At 36.4% G+C, this 26,809-nt stretch overlaps 1 protein-coding gene across 1 annotated transcript in view; it reads left to right on the forward strand.

Moving 5' to 3' along the window:
- LOC139127705 (small G protein signaling modulator 1-like) overlaps window positions 1-26,809 on the forward strand; it is a 276,762-nt gene that overhangs the window by 181,810 nt on the left and 68,143 nt on the right. Inside the window, 1 exon segment of the mRNA XM_070693601.1 lies at window positions 24,511-24,620. Coding sequence (XP_070549702.1) covers window positions 24,511-24,620 — 110 coding nt within the window.

Here is a 26,809-nt window from a genome sequence, read left to right on the forward strand (position 1 = left end):
TTGGAATGCTAGACACAGACTTCAACGTGAGTATAGCTTCGGCCGTTTCATTTTCAATACTTTGAGTTTGAGAAAACGTTGTGTTTGTTATACGAGAGATGATATAAGCTTAGGCTGGACAAAAGCCAGGCGACTGTTTTGAATATGCTAATCACAATCACGCACTGAGTGAGCGATGTGGGCGGTCTTGTTACCCTACATACTGTCAATTAACTTGTTTCTGTAATACGATTGGTTCCAACAAAATTTTGTTGGAGAACAGGATTTCAACAGCGTGCCTTCAGTCGTGGTAAAGGGTCGTAGGTCGCAGTGCGCCGGAGCGCCCGCACGCGACGGAATCTTTCAGTCTATTTCAAAGGCTGTGAACATAATTTTGTCATATTGGTATCAATTTGTAGTAAAATTTGATCCAGAAAACATTGCTGAGGTAAATTTTTTCATTGCGAACCAATTTTTGCAACTTTTGCATGTAAGACACACAAGAACTGATGAGAAATTTGGATCCAGGATAATTCAAGATGTCGTAATCTCCCCCATAGTGGAAGGCATTTCACTATCTGTAACTAATTTAGTTGCTGTTTACATTCAAATGAGAGCTCTCATAGCATTAATTAAAACATCCCCAAAGGTTGTAAATACATTTCCTGCCAGCTTTTCTTATGTAAACATGGTCAACCAAGGGGTGAACATTTGATATTCAGGAGGGGGTGGTGTCTAGGAGATTGATGAGGGAGCATTACTTTTTACTGGATCCGTTGTACATTTTTTCCCACTTTTTTTTAGTCCCCGCGGACGAAGTCCGGCGGGGACTTATAGATTGGGTCCCGTCTGTGCGTCCGTCCGTCCGTCCATCCGTCCGTCATCAACAGTTTCTCAGACACTGCTGAACCAATTTCGTTCAAACTTGGCACAAAGGCATAGCACTATGACCTACAGATGCACGTCGATTTATTTTGTGATACGATCGAATTTGGCCGCGAGGCGGCCATTTTGTTGCGATTTTTCACGTCTTTGGACCATAACTCAGACATCCTTGAGCAGATTCTGTTCAAACTTGGCACAAAGGCATAACACTATGGCTTTCATATCCATGTCAAATAATTTTGCGATACGATCCAATATGGGCGCGAGGCGGCCATTTTGTTGCGATTTTTCATGTCTTTGGACCATAACTCAGACATCCTTGAACCGATTCTGTTAAAATTTGGCACAAAAGCAAAACATTATGCCCTTCATATGAACATTAATTTATTTTGTGATATGATCCAATATGGCTGACAGGCGGCCATTTTTTTGCGATTTTTTCATGTCTTTGAACCGTAACTCAAACATCCTTGAACCGATTTTGTTCAAACTTGGCACAAAGGCAAAGCACGTACTATGGCATGCATATGCATGTATCAATTAACCTTGCGATAGGATCCAATATGGCTGCAGAACTGCCATTTTGTTGGAATTTTGCATGTCTTTGAAGCGTAATTCAAAGGTCATTACACCCATTTTGTCCAAACTTGGCACAAAGATCAAGCACTATGGCATACATGTCAATTTACTTCGTGACATGTTCCAATATGGCTGCCAGATTGTCATTTTTAGCTACTATAGACTATAGTCTATAGAAGCTATTGGGATGGGTATCCGTCCGGCGTCCGGCGTCAGTCTGTATGTATGTATGTATGTATGTATGTATGTATGTATGTATGTATGTCCGTTTGTGAGGCGTCCGTCCACTCAAATATCTTGAGAACCGCAGTACTTACTGATTTGATATTTGTTGTGTAGATGAAAAATATGATTTTGAGAAACTGTTTTTTTTTAATTTTTTGATATTGTTGAAAATAGGCAAATTAATGCCAAAAAAGGTGTTTTTGGTAAAAAATCTTCTTCTTCATAACCGCTGGTCAGACAGCTTTGTTATTTGGTATACAGGTCCCTTGGGATAACCCAACTTAGATTTGTTCAAATTGTGATGAAATATGCAAATGTGTATTTTTAAGGAATTTTTTTGTCATCTTTGGTCAAAATTTGACTTACATTGTATGTAATTCTTGTACTGTATAAACCCTATCAATTCACCCAGAAAAAAATAATTAATATGATTTTCAATAATTGAATTAATTAGGAAATCATCAAAGCCAAAATAATTTTGTGTAGAATTATCAGAAAGTTCAACTTTCTTTTGACAGTTAACAGTGAAATTCTTACCATCTTGGAGGATTAAAACATGTATTTAAAAGGCAACTTTCCTGAATCCCAATCATGACATATTCTGAACCGTCATTTATTGTGCCCTGTATGTTATCTAAAAGAAATTGCTCTTAATAGTTTGTCATGATAAGGTGGTCAAATAATTAGAGATAGAGAAAGTTATAATTTCCATTTATGGTTGACTTGGTAAGGATAAAATAAAATTACTTTTTGAGGAAAAAAATAGAGTGGTCAATTAAAAGAGTGGTCAAAGTGTTAGGGTTTTTATGGTAAAGCTGGGCTGTAAGATTCCTCATGTGCTATTTATAGCAATTATGCAATCTGTGTAAACAGTGCAATGAAAGTGTTACATGATTCCTTATAATGCTTTTGATGACCTTGAACTTCTTAAGTTTCAAACATTTGTCTCTTCAGTGTGCTTTCTCTGAGTACGTACAGTCTCAACTTATTCAACAGAACTTACAATGTTAATTTGAAAGTTAAAATGTGCTTGGTTAATAGGATGAAAATACTGATAAAGATAACCAGCTTAAGATTCTTTATAACCTGACAGATATGCTGTTTTTTCATGATGTAAATCTTGATTTAAGCAAGTCTTGTTTACTTTAATTAGAATGTTACTATAGACTAATATAGTCTATAGAAGCTATTGGGATGGGTATCCGTCCGGCGTGCACCGTCAGTCTGTATGTATGTATGTATGTATGTATGTCCGTTTGTGAGGCGTCCATCCACTCAAATATCTTGAGAACTGCAGTACTTACTGATTTGATATTTGTTGTGTGGATAAAATATATGATTTTGAGAAACTGTTTTTATTAATTTTTTGATATTGTTGAAAATATGCAAATTAGCACCAAAAAGGCGTTATTGGTAAAAATCTTCTTCATAACCACTGGTCAGACAGCTTTGTTATTTGGTATACAGGTCCCTAGGGATAACCCAACTTAGATTTGTTCAAATTGTGATGAAATATGCAAATCTGTATTTTTACGGAAATTTTTTTTCTATTTTTGGTCAGGCCATCCTGAAATGAGCTATCAAAGATATCCAACTTCTTCATCAATACATGTGTCACAAAGGTTATTCTCTACATAACACAGCAGAGCTCTGTCAACTGTTGGGTCGCTTGTTTTTTTCAAAACCGCTGGTCAGACAGCTTTAATATTTGGTTTACAAGTCCCTAGGATGACCTTAGTGAGATAATTTCATACAGTCAGGAAATACTTAATTTTGTATCCATGTCTATAGTAGCTTCAGGGACTTTGGCCCTATGTTTTCCAATATTGCTGCTCGATGGTCATTTTGGTTTTTTACCTCCCATTTGCCATACATATATGGCAATGGGAGGTTATATGGTTGAAAAAAGTCTGTATGTGAGATGTCTGTCTGTATGTATGTATGTATGTTTGTATGTATGTATGGATGTCTGTCCATCCAACGCAAAAACTCCAAAACCGCTGCACGTATTGAGCTGATTTTTGGTGTAGTGATGCCATATATGATGTAGATGTGCCGTTGTTAAAATGAACTCTTCAGTCCCATAGATATGCTAATGAGGTAGAAAAAAAAAGGGAAAATGGTCAACGCGACAGTAAGGACGCTCTCGTCATTTGGACTGGCTCGTTGCTCAATTGGTACGTATTGCCGAGTCCACTGATCACCCAGACCAATTTTTGGATTTGACTCGAGCCGTGGGAAACACCCTCGTGCATGGACTCGAGTTTTCCGTTCGTAGTCATGCTATGCTACAGTTATTGGAGCGTGATGCGTTTCTAAATTGCCCTTCGGTCCAATTAACTGACGAGCTTAAAGCCAGGGCCCGTGTCGTGCCCTTGGATCCTAAGGCTCTATTCGCTGGCAAGCTCGCTGAATTTGACAAAGAGGCCACTAGTAAAATTTGATCCAGAAAACAAAGTAGAGGTAAATTTTTTCATTGCGAACTAATTTTTGCAACTTTTGCATGTAAGACACACAAGAACTGATGAGAAATTTGGATCCAGGATAATTCCAGATGTCGTAATCCCCCCACAGTGGAAGGCTTTTTAGTATCTGTAACTGATTTGAGTGCTGTTTACATTCGAATGATAGCACTCATAGCAGTAATTAAAACATCCCCAAGGTAGTAAATACATTTCCTGCCAGCTGGTTGTATGTAAGGGGTGGAACATTGATATTCAGGAGGGGGTAGGGGATAGAAGATTGATGACGTAGCATTACTTTTTACCAAATCCTTTGCACATTTTTTCCCACTCTTTATTTTTTCCCTACTCTCCACCCTTTTCTTTTTGTCAAGCTTCTCTGGCTAATTTTTGTTGACATTTGCTTATGTATGTAGGATCTGCTTGTCCCATTGCTGTGGAAGTTGATATGCATGTTCCTAAAGATGACATCCAGTACCTAAGTTGCAGACCTTATTTGCTTTTGTCATTCTTGTCTTTCTGGTTTAAATATTTCTTGAATTACCAATTCAACCCGAATGTGAGCACACTGTCCTTGACGGTATTTTTTCATGTCCTTTGCCAAACCTCGGGCACGTCTCAATCGATTTTATTCACCGATTTTATTCAGACTTATACAAGGACATTGACCTATGTCATACATATGCACATTGATTTGTATTGTGATACAATCCAATATGGCTGCCGCGTGGACATTTTTAGCTACTATAGACTATAGTCTATAGAAGCTATTGGGATGGGTATCCTTCCGTCGTCAGTCTGTATGTATGTATGTATGTATGTATGTATGTATGTCCGTTTGTGAGGCGTCCGTCCACTCAAATATCTTGAGAACCACAGTACTTACTGATTTGATATTTGTTGTGTAGATGAAAAATATGATTTTGAGAAACTATTTTTTTTAATTTTTTGATATTGTTGAAAATAGGCAAATTAGTGCCAAAAAAGGCGTTTTTGGTAAAAAATCTTCTTCTTCATAACCACTGGTCAGACAGCTTTGTTATTTGGTATACAGGTCCCTAGGGATAACCCAACTTAGATTTGTTCAAATTGTGATGAAATATGCAAATGTGTATTTTTAAGGAATTTTTTTGTCATTTTTGGTCAAAATTTGACTTACATTGTATGTAATTCTTGTACTGTATAAACCCTATCAATTCACCAAGAAAAAATAATTAATGTGATTTTAAATAATTGAATTAATTAGAAAATCATCAAAGCCAAAATAATTTTAGTGTAGAATTATCAGAAAGTTCAACTTTTTTTGACAGTTCATAGTGAAATGCTTACCATCTTGGAGGATTAAAACATGTAAAGGCAACTTTCCTGAATCCCAACTTTGACATATTCTGAACCGTCATTTATTGTGCCCTGTATGTTATCTAATAGTTTGTCACGATAGGGTGGTCAAATAAATAGAGATAGAGAAAGTTCTAATTTCCATGTATGGTTGATTGTTACAAATAGGGTTGACACGTCAACCCTATTTGTAACAATCAACCCTATTATTACTTTTTAAGGAAAAAAATAGAGTGGTCAATTACATGTAAAAGAGTGGTCAAAGTGATGGGGTTTTTATGGTAAAGCTGGGCTGTAAGATTCCTCATGTGCTATTATAAGCAATTATGCAATCTGTGTAAACTGTGCAATGAAAGTGTTACATGATTCCTTATAATGCTTTTGATGACGTTGAACTTCTTAAGTTACAAACATTTGTCTCTTCAGTGTGCTTTCTCTGAGTATGTACAGTCTTAACTTATTCAACAGAACTTACTTACAATGTTAATTTGAAAGTTAAAATGTGCTTGGTTAATAGGATGAAAATACTGATAAATATAAGCAGCTTAAGATTCTTTATAACCTGACAGATATGCTGTTTTTTTCATGACATAAATCATGATTTAAGCAAGAGATGTAATTAACTCTCGTTTATTAGCTACTATAGACTAATATAGTCTATAGAAGCTATGGGATGGGTATCCCCCCAGCGTCCACCGTCAGTCTGTATGTATGTATGTCTGTTTGTGAGGCGTCCGTCCACTCAAATATCTTGAGAACCGCAGTACTTACTGATTTGATATATGTTGTGTAGATGAAGAATATGATTTTGAGAAACTGTTTTCATTAATTTTTTGATAATGTTGGAAATATGCAAATTAGCACCAAAAAAGGCTTTGTTATTTGGTATACAGGTCCCTAGGGATAACCCAACTTAGATTTGTTAAAATTGTGATGAAATATGCAAATCTATATTTTTACGGAATTTTTTTCCCTATTTTTGGTCAGGCCATCCTGAAATGAGCTATCAAAGATATCCACCTTCTTTATCAATCAGAGCTCTGTCGACTGTTGAGTCGCTTGTTTTGTCAAACCGCTGGTCAGACAGCTGTAATATTTGGTTTACAAGTCCCTAGGATGACCTTAGTGAGATAATTTCATACAGTCAGGAAATACGTAATTTTGTATCCATGTCTGTAGTAGCTTCAGGACTTTGGGCCTATGTTTTTACGATTCTTCATGTCCGGAACCATAACTCAGACATGTATCAAGCGAATTTATTCAAAGTTGGTACAAGGACGTTGACTTATGTAATACATATGTACATCGATTTGTTACATGATATGGTCCAATATGGCCACATGGTGGCAATTTTGTTATGTTTTTTTATTCAAAGTTAGTACATGGACATTGACTTATGTCATACATATGCATGTTGATTTTTAGACAGTAAGATCAAATATGGTTGCGTGGCGGCGATTTTGTTACGATTTTTTCATGTACAGAGCCATAACTCAGACATATTTCCACCAGTATCCTTCAAACTTGGTACAAGGACATTGACCTATTTCATACATATGCTTGTCAATTCGTTTCATGTTGTTATGTAGGTCATTCCCCCCACACACTCATCATGACCTGAGTTCAATTAGTCTAGAACATTCTCAAGGTCACTGCCCTTGATGACCTCACAACCTTGAATTCAATTAGTCATGTTTGGAATGTTCTGGAAAGTTGATTAGTTGTGTAAGGGAGATAATTTTAGAACAGTGATTAGCATGTCAATAAAAGTTCTAGATTGTTCTTATATGCCTTTATAAAAGGGACGTGCACAGCTTCCAGTCAGACTTTTGGGATCGTGTCTCTTGTGTGTTACTATAAACTCCAGCAGTAGTCATTCTCAAGACTTTTCAAGACCTTCACTGTCAACGCTGGATTTATACTGTGGACTTTGTGCAGCTGCAAGCCGCAAGGACTGTTCATTCATTCAACTGACTGTTACAACTCTGAGACTGGAGCTTTGCCGTCCCAGCTGAGATAAGTAGTCTGTACACTTTTAAAGCTTGTACCTATCCCTGACTTAGCAATTAGTTTTTTTTTCGTAATAAATTTTGTTTAAACGTTAACTGCTGAGTTCACCCTTTTGTTCGTTTTCTCTGCACGTAACAAAATTGGGGGCTCGTCCGGGAGACGAATATTTTGAGCCGTTTGACAACATTTTGACAGCCTTTTCAAAACTACTGTATACTGTGAACTCAGCGAAATTCAATCATGGCGGAATTCAAGCCAGACGAATTTATGGATGACCTTGATCAGGACACATTTAATTCCCTCAGAAAAGACAACCTCATAGCACTGGCAAATTTCCTTAAAGTAGATGTCAAAAGATCTATGCGCAAGCGAGAAATTCAGTTCAAGATTGCAAAACATTTAGTTAATTCTGGCCATTTTGAGGAGTCTGCCTTAAAAGATTATGAGCCTGAGTCTTCCTTCGAACTCAAAAAATTAGAATTAGAAATACAGGCAGATTTGGAGCTTAAGAAATTGGAATTAGAAAAGGAAAAATTGCAAATGGAAGAAAGGGAAAGGCAGGAATTACAAATGAAAGACAAAGAATTACAAATGAAAGACAAAGAATTACAAATGGAAGAAAGACAGAGAGAAAAAGAATTGCGATTAGAAGAACAGCGATTACAGGTAGAAATAAAACGTTTAGAGCTTGGACAGTCAGGAAAATTCTTCCCTTCGGACAAGTTTGACATCACTAAGCATTTCAGGTTAGTTCCCCCTTTCCAAGAAAGGATGTTGATAAATATTTCCTCCATTTTGAGAAAATTGCTCAGAGTCTGAATTGGCCTAAGGAGTCTGGTCTATGCTTTTGCAGAGTGCTTTGGTGGGTAAAGCCAGAGAAATTTACATTCAGTTGTCAGTAGAGCAGGCTTCAGATTATGATTCTGTGAAGGAATTAATTCTCAAGGGCTATGAGTTGGTGCCTGAAGCTTACCGTCAGAAATTTAGGGATTGTGAGAAGGTGAAGGATCAAACTTATGTTGAATTTGCTCGAACAAAAGAACAACTGTTTGATCGTTGGTGTTCTTCGGAAAAGGTCAGTCAGAATTATGACAAATTACGACAGCTTGTTTTGATTGAGGAATTTAAAAGGTGCATCCGGAGTGACATCAAGACATTTATCAATGAACAAAAGGCAGATACATTGGAGGTTGCTGCACGTTTGGCCGATGATTATTCATTGACCCACAAATCTTCATTTCTCAGCAAACCATCCCAGTCCTTTTCATACAGAAACAATGCAGGTAAATTTAACTCCTCCTTTTCATCCAAGAATTTTTCAAAGGACAGTAGAAAATCAAATGACAACAGTTCACAGAGTTCAAGTAACACTCCCATCAACATCATCAGATCCCAAGTCTCAATCTCCTTCTGACAAACAGTTGGTACACTTTCTTGTAATTATTGTAAGAAAGACGGCCATTTAATGTCAGAGTGTTTCAAATTGAAAAGAAAACGTGAAGGTCAGAGTGGTCAAAGTGGATCTAAGCCCACCGGCTTTATTTCTTCATCAACTCAATTAGAGTCTAATAATGTGTGCAACACATTTTCTGAGGTTAAACCCCTCTCATCCCCAATTAATGAGGTCAAGGTCAATTCTTCTCAAGATAGCATTATGGGTATTTTCGAACCATTTATCACGATGGTTTTATATCACTTTCTAGTGATTTCTCTTCCGCTACCCCTGTCAAAATTTTAAGAGATACCGGGGCTTCCCAGTCTCTTTTGTTGGCAGATACCCTGCCGTTTTCTGAAAAGTCATTTTCAGGTTCTAAAGTTCTTATTAAGGGGTAGATTGCAATGACTACATTCCTGTTCCTCTCCATAATGTCTATTTGTCTTCGGACTTTGTTTCTGGACCTGTGGCTTTAGGTATTAGGCCTTTTTTGCCTTTTGAAGGGATTCACCTTCTTCTTGGAAACGACCTTGCTGGGGACAAGGTCATTACTAATCCACTTGTGACTGATAATCCTACTTTAGATCAGGATCCAGAGCCAATTGAACAAGAGATACCCAGATTTATTTCCTTCATGTGCATTACTCGAGCCATGTCAAAGAAAACTTCTGAGAATCAAAATACTCTCAAAAATAATGTCACAGATTTGACTTAAATGACACCTTTCTCAGTCAGGTGTTTGACACGGATCATTCCGTTATCCCTCGTGGATTTGAAACTTCCAGTAAAACTTCTGCTGACCAAAGTCAGACATTTTCTAGATCAAATCTCATTGCAGAACAACACAAAGACCCAGATATTTTGTCTTTGTTTGACAGGGTAGATGATGAAGGTAAAACTTCAGATAGCTCTGTTTCCTATTATACAAAATCTGGTATTCTCATGCGTAAATGGAGACCTCCAGATGTTTTGGTTGATGACGATTGGGCTATAAAACATCAAATTGTGGTTCCAAAGCCCTATCGTGCTGAAATATTGCGCCTGGCCCATGAAACGCCCTGGGCTGGTCATTTGGGAGTAAGGAAAACTTATCATAAAATTCTCAGTCACTTTTATTGGCCTAATCTCAGGCAGGATGTAGCACATTTCTGTAAAACTTGTCACACATGTCAAATGGTAGGAAAGCCAAATCAGACCATTCCAAAGGCCCCTTTACAGCCAATTCCTGCATTTCAAGAACCATTTAGTAGGATACTAATAGACTGTGTTGGGCCCCTACCAAAAACAAGATCAGGAAATGAGTACATGCTGACAATAATGTGTACATCAACTCGGTTCCCAGAAGCCATACCACTGAGAAATATAAAGACAAAGACTATAGTGAAAGCTTTAGTCAAATTTTTCACTTTATTTGGCCTCCCTAAATGTGTCCAGTCCGATCAAGGCTCCAACTTTATGTCTGGTATTTTTCAACAAGTAATGGATCAGCTAGGCATTAAACAGTATAGGTCATCCGCCTATCATCCAGAAAGTCAGGGTGCTCTTGAGCGATTTCATCAAACTTTGAAAAACATGATTAGGACTTACTGTTTGACACAGAGAAACAGTGGGATGAAGGAATTCATTTTTTGCTCTTTGCTGTTAGAGAGTCAATTCAGGAGTCTCTTGGTTTTAGCCCATTTGAGCTTGTATTTGGACATACAGTCCGTGGCCCACTTAAGCTCGTTAAAGAGAAATTCCTATCAGACGATGATGATTGTCTGAATATTTTGCAATATGTGTCAGATTTTCGTACAAAACTCTCTAAAGCATGTGAATTAGCCAGAGAAAATCTTGAGTCATCTCAGCAGTCAATGAAAACCAAATACGATAAAAACACCTCAAAACGGAAGTTTGAACCAGGTCAAAAAGTTCTTGTTCTACTTCCGATTCCGGGCAAACCACTCCATGCTCGTTACTTTGGGCCATATCTAATTGATAAGAAATTGAGTGATTTAAATTACATCATAATAACACCTGACAGGCGAAAACAAAAACAGCTATGTCACATAAATATGCTTAAGCCATATTTTGATAGGGATAATCCTACTATAACTCAGCCTGTCAGTGCAGTCAGTTCAAACCATTATGAAGATAGTGATACTGAAACTGACTTGAGTGAAAATACTCTAAACTCAAAGCTGGGCTCGGTCAAGCTTCAGAACTCAGAAATCCTGGAGAAGCTGGAGTCTACAAAGTTGGCACACCTCCAGCCAGAACAACAACAACAGGTGAAAGAACTGCTCCACGAATACAAACACCTATTTCAAGATGTTCCAACGAGGACAACCATCATCTACCACAACGAAGATGTCTGCGACAGTAATCCAGTGGAACAACATCCAGACGGACTGAATCCTGCGAAAGCGGAATATCTCCAGGAGGAAGCCAAGTATTTGCCGAACAATGACTTTATCGAACTCAGTAAAAATAACCGGACTTTGCCGTGCATACTTTATGCCAAATTCAGTGCCATTTCAAGTTTTCCAACAACAATTGCAAGAAGATAGTCATGGGACATCCTGTTTGCTACTTTTCACACAAATTTAACAAATCCAGAGAAACTACTCTACAATTGAAAAGAGTGTTTATCTTTGATATTAGCTTTACAGCATTTTGAAGTTTATGTTACTTCTTCAAATCAGCCAATAGTGGTTTATATTGATCACAACCCTCTTGTTTTCTGCTGCAGAAATTTAAAGGCAAAAATCAGAGATTGCTAAGATGGAGTTTAATGTTACAGGAGTTTAATCTTGACATTAGACATATCAAAGGCAGAGACAATTTAATTGCAGACTGTCTCTCTCGTATTTAGAAATTATTGTTGTTCACTTTCAAGAAATTTTATTGTTGTTCACTTTCAAGAAACTTTACTTTAGAGTAAAACAAAATTTGAGTACTTAAATCCTTTTCAAGATTACATTTGTAAAAGAAAGATTTTTCTTTGAAAAATTTTCTTTTTTTGAAGAGGGGGTGTGTTATGTAGGTCATTCCCCCCACACACTCATCATGACCTGAGTTCAATTAGTCTAGAACATTCTCAAGGTCACTGCCCTTGATGACCTCACAACCTTGAATTCAATTAGTCATGTTTGGAATGTTCTGGAAAGTTGATTAGTTGTGTAAGGGAGATAATTTTAGAACAGTGATTAGCATGTCAATAAAAGTTCTAGATTGTTCTTATATGCCTTTATAAAAGGGACGTGCACAGCTTCCAGTCAGACTTTTGGGATCGTGTCTCTTGTGTGTTACTATAAACTCCAGCAGTAGTCATTCTCAAGACTTTTCAAGACCTTCACTGTCAACGCTGGATTTATACTGTGGACTTTGTGCAGCTGCAAGCCTGCAAGGACTGTTCATTCATTCAACTGACTGTTACAACTCTGAGACTGGAGCTTTGCCGTCCCAGCTGAGATAAGTAGTCTGTACACTTTTAAAGCTTGTACTCTATCCCTGACTTAGCAATTAGTTTTTTTTTCGTAATAAATTTGTTTAAACGTTAACTGCTGAGTTCACCCTTTTGTTCGTTTTCTCTGCACGTAACAATGTCATGTAGCAGTATCATGTCAATCACTGAATTTTCGTAATTAGGCTGATATTTCAAGAGATACTGCATCGAATCTCATGAAACTTTGTACAGATGTTAAGCTCACATTGCTTTAACAGTGAAAAAGACATTTTTCAGTGTCATTTTAATTAATTTGTAATTGCATATGTAATGAACTTTCCTAATTAGAGTGATATATCCACAAATACAACGTCAAATTTGATGAAACTTGATACAGATGTTGATCTCATAGTGTTGTAAATACTGCATCAAACTTTATGAAATATGGTACCGGTGATAATCTGTTAGTGTTAGGATAGTATGCAAAAATGTTTTGCAACATCCTGTCGATTAATTCCTAGTTTACTCATTTCAGTGTTCATGCTAACGTTCGCCACAGTCGCAAATTGCGAATGAATGTCCGATGTGGAGAAAAAAATTGCTACGCCTTCGCCATGCTTGGCGAAAGCTCATGACCGGGTGCTGTGTTGGGATCATTGACCCTAGTCGCCTTCGAAAGTCACGTCAGTCCTGCGATCCCAGACCGACTGTTTTCCCGAAGGACCAAGGATTTCAACATGCGGGTGTTCATTGTGATCGATCCAAAATATGTACTGGATTATTGATGTCGCCTACTATTCTAACAACTAGTTGTTTTTTCTGTGTGTGTGTGAACACGTGAGCATATGTCGCAGCGATGTCTGTCTGTCTGTCTGTCTGTCTGCCTGTTGGTCCGATATCTCAAAAACGGCTGATCAGATCAGAATCAATCTGGTATATATATTCAGTTAGCAAATGGCAAGAACTGATTAGTTTTTAGTGGTGTTGCTTGCATACTTTTTTGCTCATTTGCATAATTAATGATTTTAGAAAAAACTGATATATATTAAAAACGACTGCACACAATTTGATGAGATTTGCTACAAATGTTGATCACACCAAGATATATCAGCAGTGGGAACCATTAAGGGGTGACATGAAAGATAGTTGCTAATTTGCATATTTAATGAACTTTCCTAATTAGGGATATATATCTGATTTGACTTGATCAAAATTGACCAAATTTGGTATGTATATTGAAGATACTATGATTTAACATTATTGAAAGTCATTAAGCATTTTAACTTCACCCGATTCCTAATTTGCATATTTAATGAACTTTGCTAATTAGGGATATATATTTGAATTGACTGGACCAAAGTTGATGAAATTTGCTACATGTATTGAAGCTACTACAACATTCTTGAAAGTCATTAAGCATTTTTACTTCAGCCAATTCCTAAGTTACATATCTAATAAACTTTGCTAATTAGGGATATATATCTAAATGGACTGGACCAAAGTTGATGAAACATACATTAAAGATACTATGATACAACATTATTGAAAGTCATTAAGCATTTTTTCTCCAGGCAATTCCTAATTTGCATTTTCAATGATCTTTTCTAATTACAGATATATACTGGGATTCACTTGATCAAAGTTGGCAAAACATGCTATGTACATTGATGATTATACCAGGTTAAAACAATATCGAAAGTCATTTCACATTTTCATTTCAGGTAATTTATAATTTGCATATCTAATGAGCTTTCACAGTTCGGCATATATGACTTGAAGGATTTGGCCAAAGGTAATTACACTTGCTATATAAAGTAGTGATACAACGACAGCAGTCAAAAGAACTTTAATATTTTTATTTCAGCTAATTACATATTTGTACTTCATGACCTTTTAGAATTAATCGGTGGTGAACATTGTTCATTATGTTGATCATAATACTTTCAATGAAGTTGCAAACATGTGGCAAAGGTTCAAATTTACACATAACTGCAATATATAATGAAACACGTGAGCATTTTCAGTTTATATCTGGTTACAAATAAGTCAACGTTATTTTCCGCAATCAAAATTTTGCGGCATAAATGCTGGCAGCATTGTACAAAACATTTGACCACGTACGTCGCCTTAGGATGCAAGCATGAAGGGTATTGAGTTCACGCGGCCAGCATAGCAGCACATCGTATTCCAAACAGCGTGCACCATCGTTAATCACGCCGGTTCTGTCACTTTTAACGTATCAAAATAACCCTTAGATCGGTCAGATTATCGAAATATTCAGTCATTTAAATATCTAGCCTTTGAACAAAATAATTCGTTGCTCTGTCGTACGTCAACCGATGATCGACAGCAGAGTTCCTGAGCATGCAACTGACAGACTGAAGTGATGGCGTTGGACTTTGCCCAGAGCTTAAATGAGCATGCGTGAAAAAGTTTCAAGATCCCCAGTTTGTATACTCCGGTCCGTGTACGGTTTGGGTAGTTTTGAGACACCCAAACAATGCAAATGTGTTACAAATGCACGGAACGATGCGATGCGGCTTGCGCACAGCTACGATTGCCAACCACAAATAGTTCATTGATTGTTCTCAGCTTGGAAAGAAACTAGGTTTAAAATAGCTTAAAAAAAAAAGGAAATAAGAAAACCACCGAGAAGAGAAAAAGACAGACAAACCATGGTCTAGACCATGGTTGAACAAATTTCAGCAAGGTTTTTGTCTGTGCATGAAAGTATAAAATGTGAGATTATAGATGAGTCGGTTGATCATAGATTTGTCGTATTGGTGATTGCTCTTTTAATTTTTCACTGAGTTTTTGAAACATGTAAAAAATAAAAAAGAGGAACAACTATGGTCAATGATTAGACTTTGATGATTTTTTCATGACATGTTGTGCAAGTTTTGTTCCAAGAACTCTCTTCGTTGTTTGTGTCACAATAAAAGTTAAAAATAAACAGATGTTAATACAAGAAAAAATGCTTCAAGTACAAATATCTGTTAAGTTTAATGCATATTGCCATCTTTTTGTTTGTCCCTGTCTATAAAGAGAGGGGTCAATTTATTCACCAGCATTCATGAAATATAGATCTGAACGGAGTTAAGACCAATTTTTGTTTAATACATATTTTTTTAATTGAAGGACAGACAACTTTCACAAAGGACCTGGAGTTTTACCGTGCTCCTGGTCATTATTATCTGCAGCTATAAAATTGGCAGAAAATGTGCTCAGCGGTTTATCTGTCGAGGAATTAAAGTGTATGTACAACAGCCCTGGCCAAACATGTGGATAATAAAGTACAAACGTTATTGAAAATAGGGTTTGTGCAATTTGTATGTGAAATTGATTTGTTGGGTGTGGCTAAAAAAATTGCTTGTGGCTAAAAAAAATTTGATCATTTTAGCCACACTAACAGACTGTGGCTACAATGAAAAAATTCCTAGCGCCAACACTGCATTTAATGACCTTTAAGATGGTTACCTACATTGGTTTTATGTTTTCATCACCATGGAACTCATTCTTGGCCATTGAGCGCCATCTGTATCAAAGTATTTTTATCATAAACCTAATTAATGAAGAGGACTCTATCCTCTCTGAGGACTTGTAATCAAAGTAGCCATTAACAAGTGGGACTGTGTCATCAACGATGACTTGTTTTGAATGATACTGAAGATGGATCTTTTGGATTAAAGTAAACATCCATCATGTATCGGTGTCTGTACGTAGATCTGTTTTTCAGCTCATCTAATTTTCAGTCATTATACATTGTTTATGTGAATTCCATCCAGTGCAAAGACTAAAGAATCACTATATCATATATTAGTCTAGTCGGAAGGTAGGGTTCCCATGCACCCCATGGATGTATTTTTTTAACCTACATTTTTGTAATCCTTAGAGTCTATATTTAATGAATTTTGATGTTCCCAAAATCAAATCGTGTCCCATGGGGTTCATTTGGCGCCATCTTTGCCGCCATCTTGGCCGCCATCTTGGATTTCAACAATGGGGTAGGGGTCACGTATCTACCGCTCGACGGAAACAGAAACAATGAAATACTATAAACGTTACATTTTTAGAAAGCCAAGATCATGACCTTTTCATTGATATATAACTTAATAGGGATAAATTAATATTCGAACGTCGATTAGACTTTATATCGGCCATTGACCGTAAATCGTAAAATTTGCTAAATTTCACACCCAATAATTAAGTTCCCGTTCCTCCAAACAATTTTTCATAAGGTATTTATATATTTTTTGGAAGAACTCAGTGCAATAAACAAGAAAAACAACATTAAAAGTATGTGTCTTGAGATTTAGTGGGTGCATGAGCTTGTTTTCTTATTACGCGGTATGCCATATATCCGAGTGTAACATAAGGGGTAGGGGTAATGTTTCCCTTTCTGTTTCGAATCATGAATGATGAAACCATAAAAATGTTACATCTTTTGAAAGTGCTGCATCAGACCTTTCTAAAAATATATAGATTTATAGGGAAAAATTGCATATTTAAAAGTTACAAAGCTTAAACCTTTCGGTTTGTGTCGATTTTAAGTGATTTTTTAAGACCGAAATTACAACATATGGGGTAGGGGTAATGTTTCCCTTTGTGCCTCAAACCATAAATTATAGAACCATACAAATGTTATACTATTTAAAAGCTCTAAAATAGTCCTTTCCAAACATGTATAGTTTTATTGGGAAAAGTTGCATATTTGAAACTTACAAAGCTTATGCCTTTCAGTTTGTGTCAATTTTGAGTGATTTTTAAGAACGAAATTACAACATATGGGGTAGGGGTAATGTTTCCCGTTCTGCCTCGAACCATGAATTATGAAACCGTATAAATGTTATACTGTTTGAAAGCTCTGAAATAGGCCTTTCCAAACATGTATAGTTTTATTGGGAAAAGTCCATATTTTAAAGTTACAAATCTTATGCCTTTCAGTTTGTGTCAATTTTAAGTGATTTTTTAAACAAAATTTAATATAAGGGGTAGGGGTAATGTTTCCCGTTCTGCCTTGAACCATGAATTATGAAACCACATAAATATTATGCTGTTTGAAAGCTCTGAAATAGGCCTTTCCAAACATGTATAGTTTTATTGGGAAAAGTCCATATTTGAAAGTTACAAAGCTTATGCCTTTCAGTATGTGTCAATTTTAAGTGATTTTTTAAACAAAATTATAATATGAGGGGTAGGGGTAATGTTTCCCGTTCTGCCTTGAACCATAAAGTATGAAACCACATAAATGTTATACTGTTAGAAAGCTCTGAAATAGGCCTTTCCAAACATGTATAGTTTTATTGGGAAAAGTTGCATATTTGAAAGTTACAAAGCTTAAGCCTTTCAGTTTGTGTCAATTTTAAGTGATTTTTTGAACAATATGCACAAAACAGTTAGTCCGTTGGCCAGGTATCGAAATCCACCCCTCTAAGGTATTTTACCCACTATGATTTTCTGTTAGCTAGTATTCTCAGCTGTCATAATCTGCTTATTTTCCATATAACTGATGGTGTGTGAGAGTGTAACGACTTGTTTGTGAAGGGCTGTCACGCCCTCAATAGTAAAAAAGGGAATGGGTTAGTTGTAACATATTTACCGCTAGTCGGAAGCAAAAACAAAAAAGTACCATAAACAATACATTCTTAGAAAGCCCAGATAATCCCCTTACCATTGGTATACAACTAAATGGGGATAAATCGATATTCAAACATCGATTAGATTTTATATCGGACATGAAATGTAAATTGTAAAATTTGCTTAATTTCAAACCCAATAATTAAGTTCATGTTCCTCCAAACAATTTTTACAAGGTATTTATATATCATTTGAAAGAACTTAATGCAATAGAGAAGTAAAAAACATTAAAAGAGTGTATCTTCATGAGACTTATGGGGTGCGTCGATTGTTTTCCTAATATATGGTATGCCGTACATCCCTCTATAATATACATTTAAGGGATAGGGGTATGGGTAATGTTTTCTCTCCTACCAAACGCAGCGAATAAGGAAGCCACATAAATATCATATCTCTGAAACACTAACGCAGTTGTTTTTCCAACAAGATATGGCTTGATGGGGTAAACTCAAAACTTATGCAGTGACATTGCCTAAACTCAAAAGTTTGTGTTACTTTACTGACATTTACTTGTTAAAGGAACATAGAAAAATACTCTATAGGCATTAAATAGCACTAAAAAGTTAAAATGGTGGTTAATAAAAGACGTTTTACTCATTTCAATAACTCAAATTAGGGAAAGAAAGTTAACAGCTATAATATGTCAAAAATTATATATTCCAAACCCACAAACACTAAATTGGATGTCATAGTCGTCACGCTAAGTTGATATGACAGCAGCAACAATCAATCCCTTTTCTTTAATTGTATCGCGAGAGATATATAAGCAGACTTCAGTCGTGTGTATAAGGAGTGAAATGGTCAAAACCGAGCTCGAGTGGTGTACCCAACTTATAGGGGTTGTTTATCGCTATATTATATCAGTATATTGAAACTTGTGATGAAAATAAAAACAATGTGAAAGAAACCCACTTTGGAGATAGGAAGGCGAGACAAACCTAAGAAAATGACTAAAAAGGCTTATATTCCCATTGACAACTCAATGTTTAAAATGCCTTGTGAGTGAATCTATCATTAGTTTCTTATCATGGATGACATTTAACCAATGTTAGACCCTGACGTCTTTGAAGCAAAGACCCTACAAACGGACGTTTTAGGGTCAATGCTTGAAGATACCATTCCCACCAGCATGATCGAATCAGAGAGACTAGATTGATCTAACTTTCGAGCTAGATCAGCCACCAGCAGCTGAGAAAAAATAAGTCAACATAATCATCAGAGTCAAGCGAGCTAGACAACGGCTTCACACATTATACTCCACAGAGAGGACATTCTTACACAATTCACAAAAAGCGTTCAAAAGCTTCGTTAAAGCATTGTTCGTGATCCAGGGACGGGCATGGCTTGTTGCGTGGCAAATGCAAAATATTAGTCATGCTGAATCAAGGTGTAATCAAGTAATAGCTTATTATATAGATTGGGAAAATCCTAATCCTGATAGTAATGATGGAATATAAACTTTGTGAAAAGTTGAGAAATTTGCCACTTCTTTGATTTGTATGTTTTACATTCCTGTTGTACTATGCCTGTACTATACATGAACAGTCAATACATCCGGCAAGTATTCTGTGCTGTTCTTTTATAGTTAGGTCCCCGCAGTCCGAGATAAGTCTTTCTATAGTGTCAACCATTCTCTTCGATTACTGTAATCTACTCCAATAAATTCCCATTTAACTCATTTGTATGATTACAGGGAAGCCTAAGCCTATCTCTTACAATCTAAGATTTGAGATATTTGACAACAACATGTATGCAATTTTCATATTTTTCATAGGCCTAAATAACACACAGAAGAAAGTCATACTCAATGTTTTGTCAATTGAAAGTCAAATTTTCAACCGAAACAAGTAGAGGTGGCCATCTGTAAGCCAAACGAGATTTAATATTAGCAAAGATGGATATTAATTAAGCCTTTCCCATTTCCGATCCCAGTTACTCATACAACGGGGTAAAAGCGAAAGCCAAAGTCGAGTATCGAATGTGTTGAAACACAAGTGGCCCCTATTCAGTACCACGTAGCCTACAGGTACACCTTAAAGAATACTTACCAGGCCAAAATACCGAGTGTTGAATTCCTTCAAAAGTGGCAACACCTGGAAAGACACTGCGGCAACCAATTTATCACCCTGATCTCTAACTATTTACCTCTACACCCAATAAAGCACCGGGACTCAAGACAGTTGTACATCACAAAGCTTAAGAGAAGCGATCGAAGACACTCGCTACACAGAACGCAGGATGGAAGGCTGCAAAGACATTCTTCAATTGGAAAAAAAGAGGCTAAAAGCAACACAAACATTCACAGCAACGACGATAGGTCGGGTTTTCTTCCTATACTACGGTACAAAACCAAACCAAAGGTCTTTCAAAGGCCACCGCACTTCCCTTAAAGCCCGGCTCGAAATGGACTGGGATCATGATTAGTGCCAAGTTTGGTTGGGCGTTTTGGGGCATGGCTCTGCATAATGAGTCTGTTGGTAACGGTTGCGATCGTTCGCATTATCTGCGGATCTGTTTGCTCTCAGATCACGCTCAGGCTCGGACTAATATAGATACGTACAGCCTTCGTTTCCATGTTCGTTTCAGTCATGCCATGGCAAATACTCGAAACAAAAAAGAAAGGAAAACTATCAAGAGTTTGCTTGAACGAATTTACCGAAGTTTCAGGCCATATCAACGTTCATTATGTGAATGATTCGGCTACGGACCGCCATGTACATACGGAATATTGGCGCCGTCTAAAGTCGAATAATTATCAAAAAAGTAAAAAGCTTATATCTGGGCTTTCTAAGAATGTATTGTTAATGGTACTTTTTTGTTTTTGTTTCCGACTAGCGGTAAATATGTTACCCCTAACCCATTCCTATTTTACTACCGAGGGCGTGACAGCCCTTCACAAACAAGTCGTTACACTCTCACACAACATCAGTTAAATGGAAAATAAGCAGATTATGACAGCTGAGAATACTAGCTAACAGAAAATCATAGTGGGTAAAATGCCTTAGAGGGGATGATTTCGATACCTGGCCAACGGACTAACTGTTTTGTGCATATTGTTCAAAAAATCACTTAAAATTGACACAAACTGAAAGGCTTAAGCTTTGTAACTTTCAAATATGCAACTTTTTCCAATAAAACTATACATGTTTGGAAAGGCCAATTTCAGAGCTTTCAAACAGTATAACATTTATATGGTTTCATAATTCATGGTTCAAGGCAGAACGGGAAACATTACCCCTACCCTTATATTATAATTTTGTTTAAAAAATCACTTAAAATTGACACAAACTGAAAGGCATAAGCTTTGTAACTTTCAAATATGGACTTTTCCCAATAAAACTATACATTTTTGGAAAGGCCAATTTCAGAGCTTTCAAACAGTATAACATTTATATGGTTTCATATTCATGGTTCAAGGCAGAACGGGAAACATTACCCCTACCCTTATATTATAATTTTGTTTAAAATAATCACTTAAAATTGACACAAACTGAAAGGCATAAGCTTTGTAACTTTAAAATATGGACTTTTCCCCATAAAACTATACAGTTTGGAAAGGCCTATTTCAGAGCTTTCAAACAGCATTATATTTATGTGGTTTCATAATTCATGGCTCGAGGCAGAAAGGGAAACATTACCCCTACCCCTTATATTATAATTTTGTTTAAAAAATCACTTAAAATTGACACAAACTGAAAGGCATAAGCTTTGTAACTTTCAAATATGGACTTTTCCCAATAAAACTATACATTTTGGAAGGCACATTTCAGAGCTTTCAAACAGTATAACATTTATATGGTTTCATATTCATGTTCAAGGCAGAACGGGAAACATTACCCCTACCCCTTATATTATAATTTTGTTCAAAAAATCACTTAAAATTGACACAAACTGAAAGGCTTAAGCTTTGTAACTTTCAAATATGCAACTTTCCCAATAAAACTATACATGTTGGAAAGGCCCATTTCAGAGCTTTCAAACAGTATAACATTTATATGGTTTCATAATTCATGGTTCAAGGCAGAAAGGGAAACATTACCCCTACCCCTTATATTAAAATTTTGTTTAAAAAATGACTTAAAATTGACACAAACTGAAAGGCATAAGCTTTGTAACTTTAAAATATGGACTTTTCCCAATTAAACTATACATGTTTAGAAAGGCCCATTTCAGAGCTTTCAACAAGTATAACATTTATATGGTTTCATAATTCATGGTTCGAGGCAGAAAGGGAAACATTACCCCTACCCCATATGTTGTAATTTCGTTCTTAAAAAATCACTTAAAATTGACACAAACTGAAAGGCATAAGCTTTGTAACTTTCAAATATGCGACTTTTCCCAATAAAACTATACATGTTTGGAAAGGCCCATTTCAGAGCTTTCAAACAGTATAACATTTATATGGTTTCATAATTCATGGTTCGAGGCAGAAAGGGAAACATTACCCCTACCCCATATGTTGTAATTTCGTTCTTAAAAAATCACTTAAAATCGACACAAACCGAAAGGTTTAAGCTTTGTAACTTTTAAATATGCAACTTTTCCCCATAAATCTATATATTTTTAGAAAGGTCTGATGCAGCACTTTCAAAAATGTAACATTTTTATGGTTTCATCATTCATGATTCGAAACAGAAAGGGAAACATTACCCCTACCCCTTATGTTACACACGGATATATGGCATACCGCGTAATAAGAAACAAGCTCATGCACCCACTAAATCTCAAGACACATACTTTTAATGTTGTTTTTCTTGTTTATTGCACTGAGTTCTTCCAAAAATATATAAATACCTTATGAAAAATTGTTTGGAGGAACGGGAACTTAATTATTGGGTGTGAAATTTCGCAAATTTTACGATTTACGGTCAATGGCCGATATAAAGTCTAATTGACGTTCGAATATTAATTTATCCCCATTAAGTTATATATCAATGAAAAGGCCATGATCTGGGCTTTCTAAAAATGTAACGTTATAGTATTTTGTTATTTCTGTTTCCGTCGAGAGCTAAATATGTGACCCTACCCCATCGTTGAAAATCCAAGATGGCGGCCAAGATGGCGGCCAAGATGGCGCCAAATGAACCACATGGGACAATATTTGATTTTGGGAACATCAAAATTCATTAAATATAGACCCTAACGATATCAAAAATGTAGGTTAAATAATATATCCATGGGGTGCATGGGAACCCTACCTTCCGACCCGACTATATGTGTCACTTCATTATTTGTTATGAAGATGCACAGTAGGCTGTAGATTGGGTTCTATTGCTATGGCAACACAGCTCTGAAAATATGTAAAACCATTATAGAAGTGTGAAAATTAGTTCAAGAATCAAACACAGAAATTGAATAAGATTACATCGATAATTGGTACTTATGTACCTTTGAAAGTGTTAGTGGAGATTTCGTTTGTTTTATAGTGACATCTGCAATGTCCTTATATTCAGTATTATATTACCATGCCCTGTCCATCTCATTTTAATTGGTCGAGCTGAACCACGTGACTGCCCACAAATACACAGTAATGGTTTGTTTATATGCCTGTGAATATGAATAATATCGTAAACATAGTAACTTTACAGCTCAAACAAAATTGTGATTTGTACAAAGATCATAATCAATCACAAAATAAATGGAGCACTTATGGGCCAGTTTAGACGCTTTTTTCAAAACAATCTCTGGATTTGAAAAATTTTTGCAGGGCGCGCACTACTCACTAAGAAGTTCTCGGGCCCCGTTGTCGTTCACTTGGGAAAATTTTCGTAAATTTTGACAGTTTTGGGGGTTCGTTGATAATAAAATGGAAATAACAGACTCTGCGCTGATCATTAACGTTTTTTGATGAGCACGGGCGAGAGGAAAGCCAACATTAACGTGCTCGGCAAGCCTCGCCTGTTAATTTTCGGCTTTCCTCTCGCTCTTGTCCATAAATAAACATTAATGGTCAGCGCGTCGTCCGTTATTTCTATAATATTGGATATTTTCTTAAGTTCTGGTAAAAAAATCTCCAGAAACGAAACTCATCAGAGTATTATTAAATTTAGTAGACAGGCCCCTTGGTATGTTCTCATTAAGATATGTTGAAACTGCAACATACTTAATATTAAAGTGATTTTGAAGATAATTTTTGCTGAACTAGTCTGCACAGGGAAAGTTTATTACTTGTATTTAGAACTTTTTTACACTGCCCCAGACCAGTTTATATATCTAAATTGTATGTCTATGAGAAAACCACAGGAAAGTTAACTCACTGATTTTAGTGAAGGTCAAGAGACCTACAATTGTCTTTTTAGCAAGTGTGCAACAAGATGAAAATTTGCAGATGTTGACAATGTCAGATTGCAATATGGACATATGTGTTATACATAAGCTATATTCATTGATTATCAATATATCTACCAGATATAATACAATAGTAGTCATAGAAATAAAACATTGCTTGTCTTTTATTTCAAAACTATTCAAATATATAGGAAAAGTTTGCTATTATGTTATTGGATATGACTTTATTTTATCTCTTTCAGAGGCTAAAACGTACAGCTGTTTTTGTGAACTCATGAAACGGATGTCCAAAAACTTTCCACATGGAGGTGCTATGGACTCACATTTTGCTAATATGAGATCTCTCATTCAGGTATGTCTGAAAATTAACATTAACATCACACAATCTATGAAATTGAAGGATTAGTATAAATAAAGGACAACTCTTGGCCCTCTTTAAAAGAATTATTCCTTCAATTGCCTATTGTAAGTGATTAGCCAGGCAGAGATATGAAAAAATTGAGAGATCTGTTGTTGGAGAATGGTCTTCATATTATAAGTGAACAAATACTTCCCCACAAACAAGCTGATTTAAAGCCCTGTGCAGGTGATATGCCAGTCCCATCTTCGTCGTAACACTGTAGCTTGGTGAGCTTGTACACAATTCCCATTCAGAAAAACTGTGAGTTTGTATGCTGTTGGTGGTGTCACAAAAAGTTATTCTCTACATAGACAGCAGAGCTCTGTCGACTGTTAGGTCGCTTGATTTTAGCTACTATAGACTGTAATCTATAGAAGCTATTGGGATGGGTATCCGTCTGTCATCTGTCATCAGTCTGTATGTATGTATATGTATGTATGTATATACCGTATTCCTCCGATTCTAAGACCCCCTTTTCAGAACCAAAGATGACGAAAAAGATATGGGGGGTCTAATAAACGGATGTCACCGCGAAATCGAACGTCGAAGTTATTTATGCTAATTTATGCAATGTTATGTAAATTTTTTATGCCAATGATTTTTTGATTCACGCTACAGACAACTCATCTTTGTGATATCGACTCATGGCCATGCTGTGTAGATACTGGCAGTCGAATCTGTACAAGTATAAATTAATGGAGATCCACAAGTCTTGAAATATAACGTATTTGCCATACCTTCTTTTACTAAACAATACGATAGCAATAAATCTTTGTATTCTCGACCGCGGGTCATCCGGGTACTAGCGGTTTTTTACGTCATTTTTGCGTCACAGCACCGTGAAGGGGTTCGGATTTTTCAACCACCAAACAATATTCAAAGTTTCAATATACCTAAATGACATAACTTTTGTTCTGCTTTTTTCTAAACAATTTCTGTGTCATTCGCATCTTCTGTATCGTCTGATCTCTCATTCACCGCGCTCGTTATGCGTTTCACCTACTGACGTCACTCGCGATGGTCGAGTATTCGTGAATAGATAATCACCACGAAACTTTGTACGACAAGTACGTTCCTCAGCAGCAGCTAGCTCCCCATAGCATGGCCACAAAGGTCAGACAATGAGTGAAGGGAAAGTCCCTGAAGTTCCGCTGGCTGTGATTGGTCAATTTACGCAATAGGTCAAAGGTGTCAGTGCATGAGGTCAAGGTAAAATTCTGTTCAGTGGGATGGTGTCCGCCCGATGTTTTCTATGTACGATTTTCATTTACTGTACTCCTTAAAATAAACAATCAATTACACGTCGTGAGTTTTATTATTTTGCTCCTAGTTTCAAAAAGTCTAACCGTATCTCGAAACGAAATGTGATCTTACGAACAGGCAGGCTCGAACAGGTAAAGTGTTGAGGCATCGGCTGGCCGAGACGAAAGATTGCTGCGCCAATCTGCTTTATATTTGATGTGTTGAATTTTTGGCAATACACCCTGAAGTTTTTTTATTACTTGTATCGATGACCGAAATGTCTCCTGATGTGGAATTCAGTCATCTATGATCAACAGTTCGGAATATGGTACGATCATGCACGTTTTTGATCTAACTGTAAGTGTATAGGGCCGTTTAAGCTTATGAAGTTGGGTATTTTTCCCTCGCAAGACTTCGAAAGCGTGCATAATCTTGAAAATCTGTTACACTATCGTTCTACTCATTGCTGGGACTAGTTCAGGAAAGGACACAAACAAATGCCGTTCAAACAATAAATACCTTCATTCTATGAGAAAAAACTACAAAATTGATGAAACATAAACGGAAGAAATTCAAAGAATTTTCAGTTCATGCGCGGAAGAAACTTTGGATATCGCGTTTCGTTTGTCAACACAATAATTGCCCTCTTCATCTAAGTCAAACCAGTCGAAGTCGATATCGTCGTCATTAAGTCTTTTTGAAAGATTTTACGATGCCAATGATATTTCTATTTTCACTGGTTGCTTATACGGTAAAGTTGAACGTAAGAGAAAACTTGCAGCGCTTCACAATGATCACAAAAGAAAACTTACGTGATAGAAAACTGTTGAAAAAATCTTTTTATACTTTAATGGTAAATTTGAACGTAAGAGAAAACGTGCAGCTATTCACAATGATCA

Source organism: Ptychodera flava, unplaced genomic scaffold (genome assembly GCF_041260155.1).
Source record: "Ptychodera flava strain L36383 unplaced genomic scaffold, AS_Pfla_20210202 Scaffold_35__1_contigs__length_1935909_pilon, whole genome shotgun sequence".
Lineage (NCBI taxonomy): Eukaryota > Metazoa > Hemichordata > Enteropneusta > Ptychoderidae > Ptychodera > Ptychodera flava.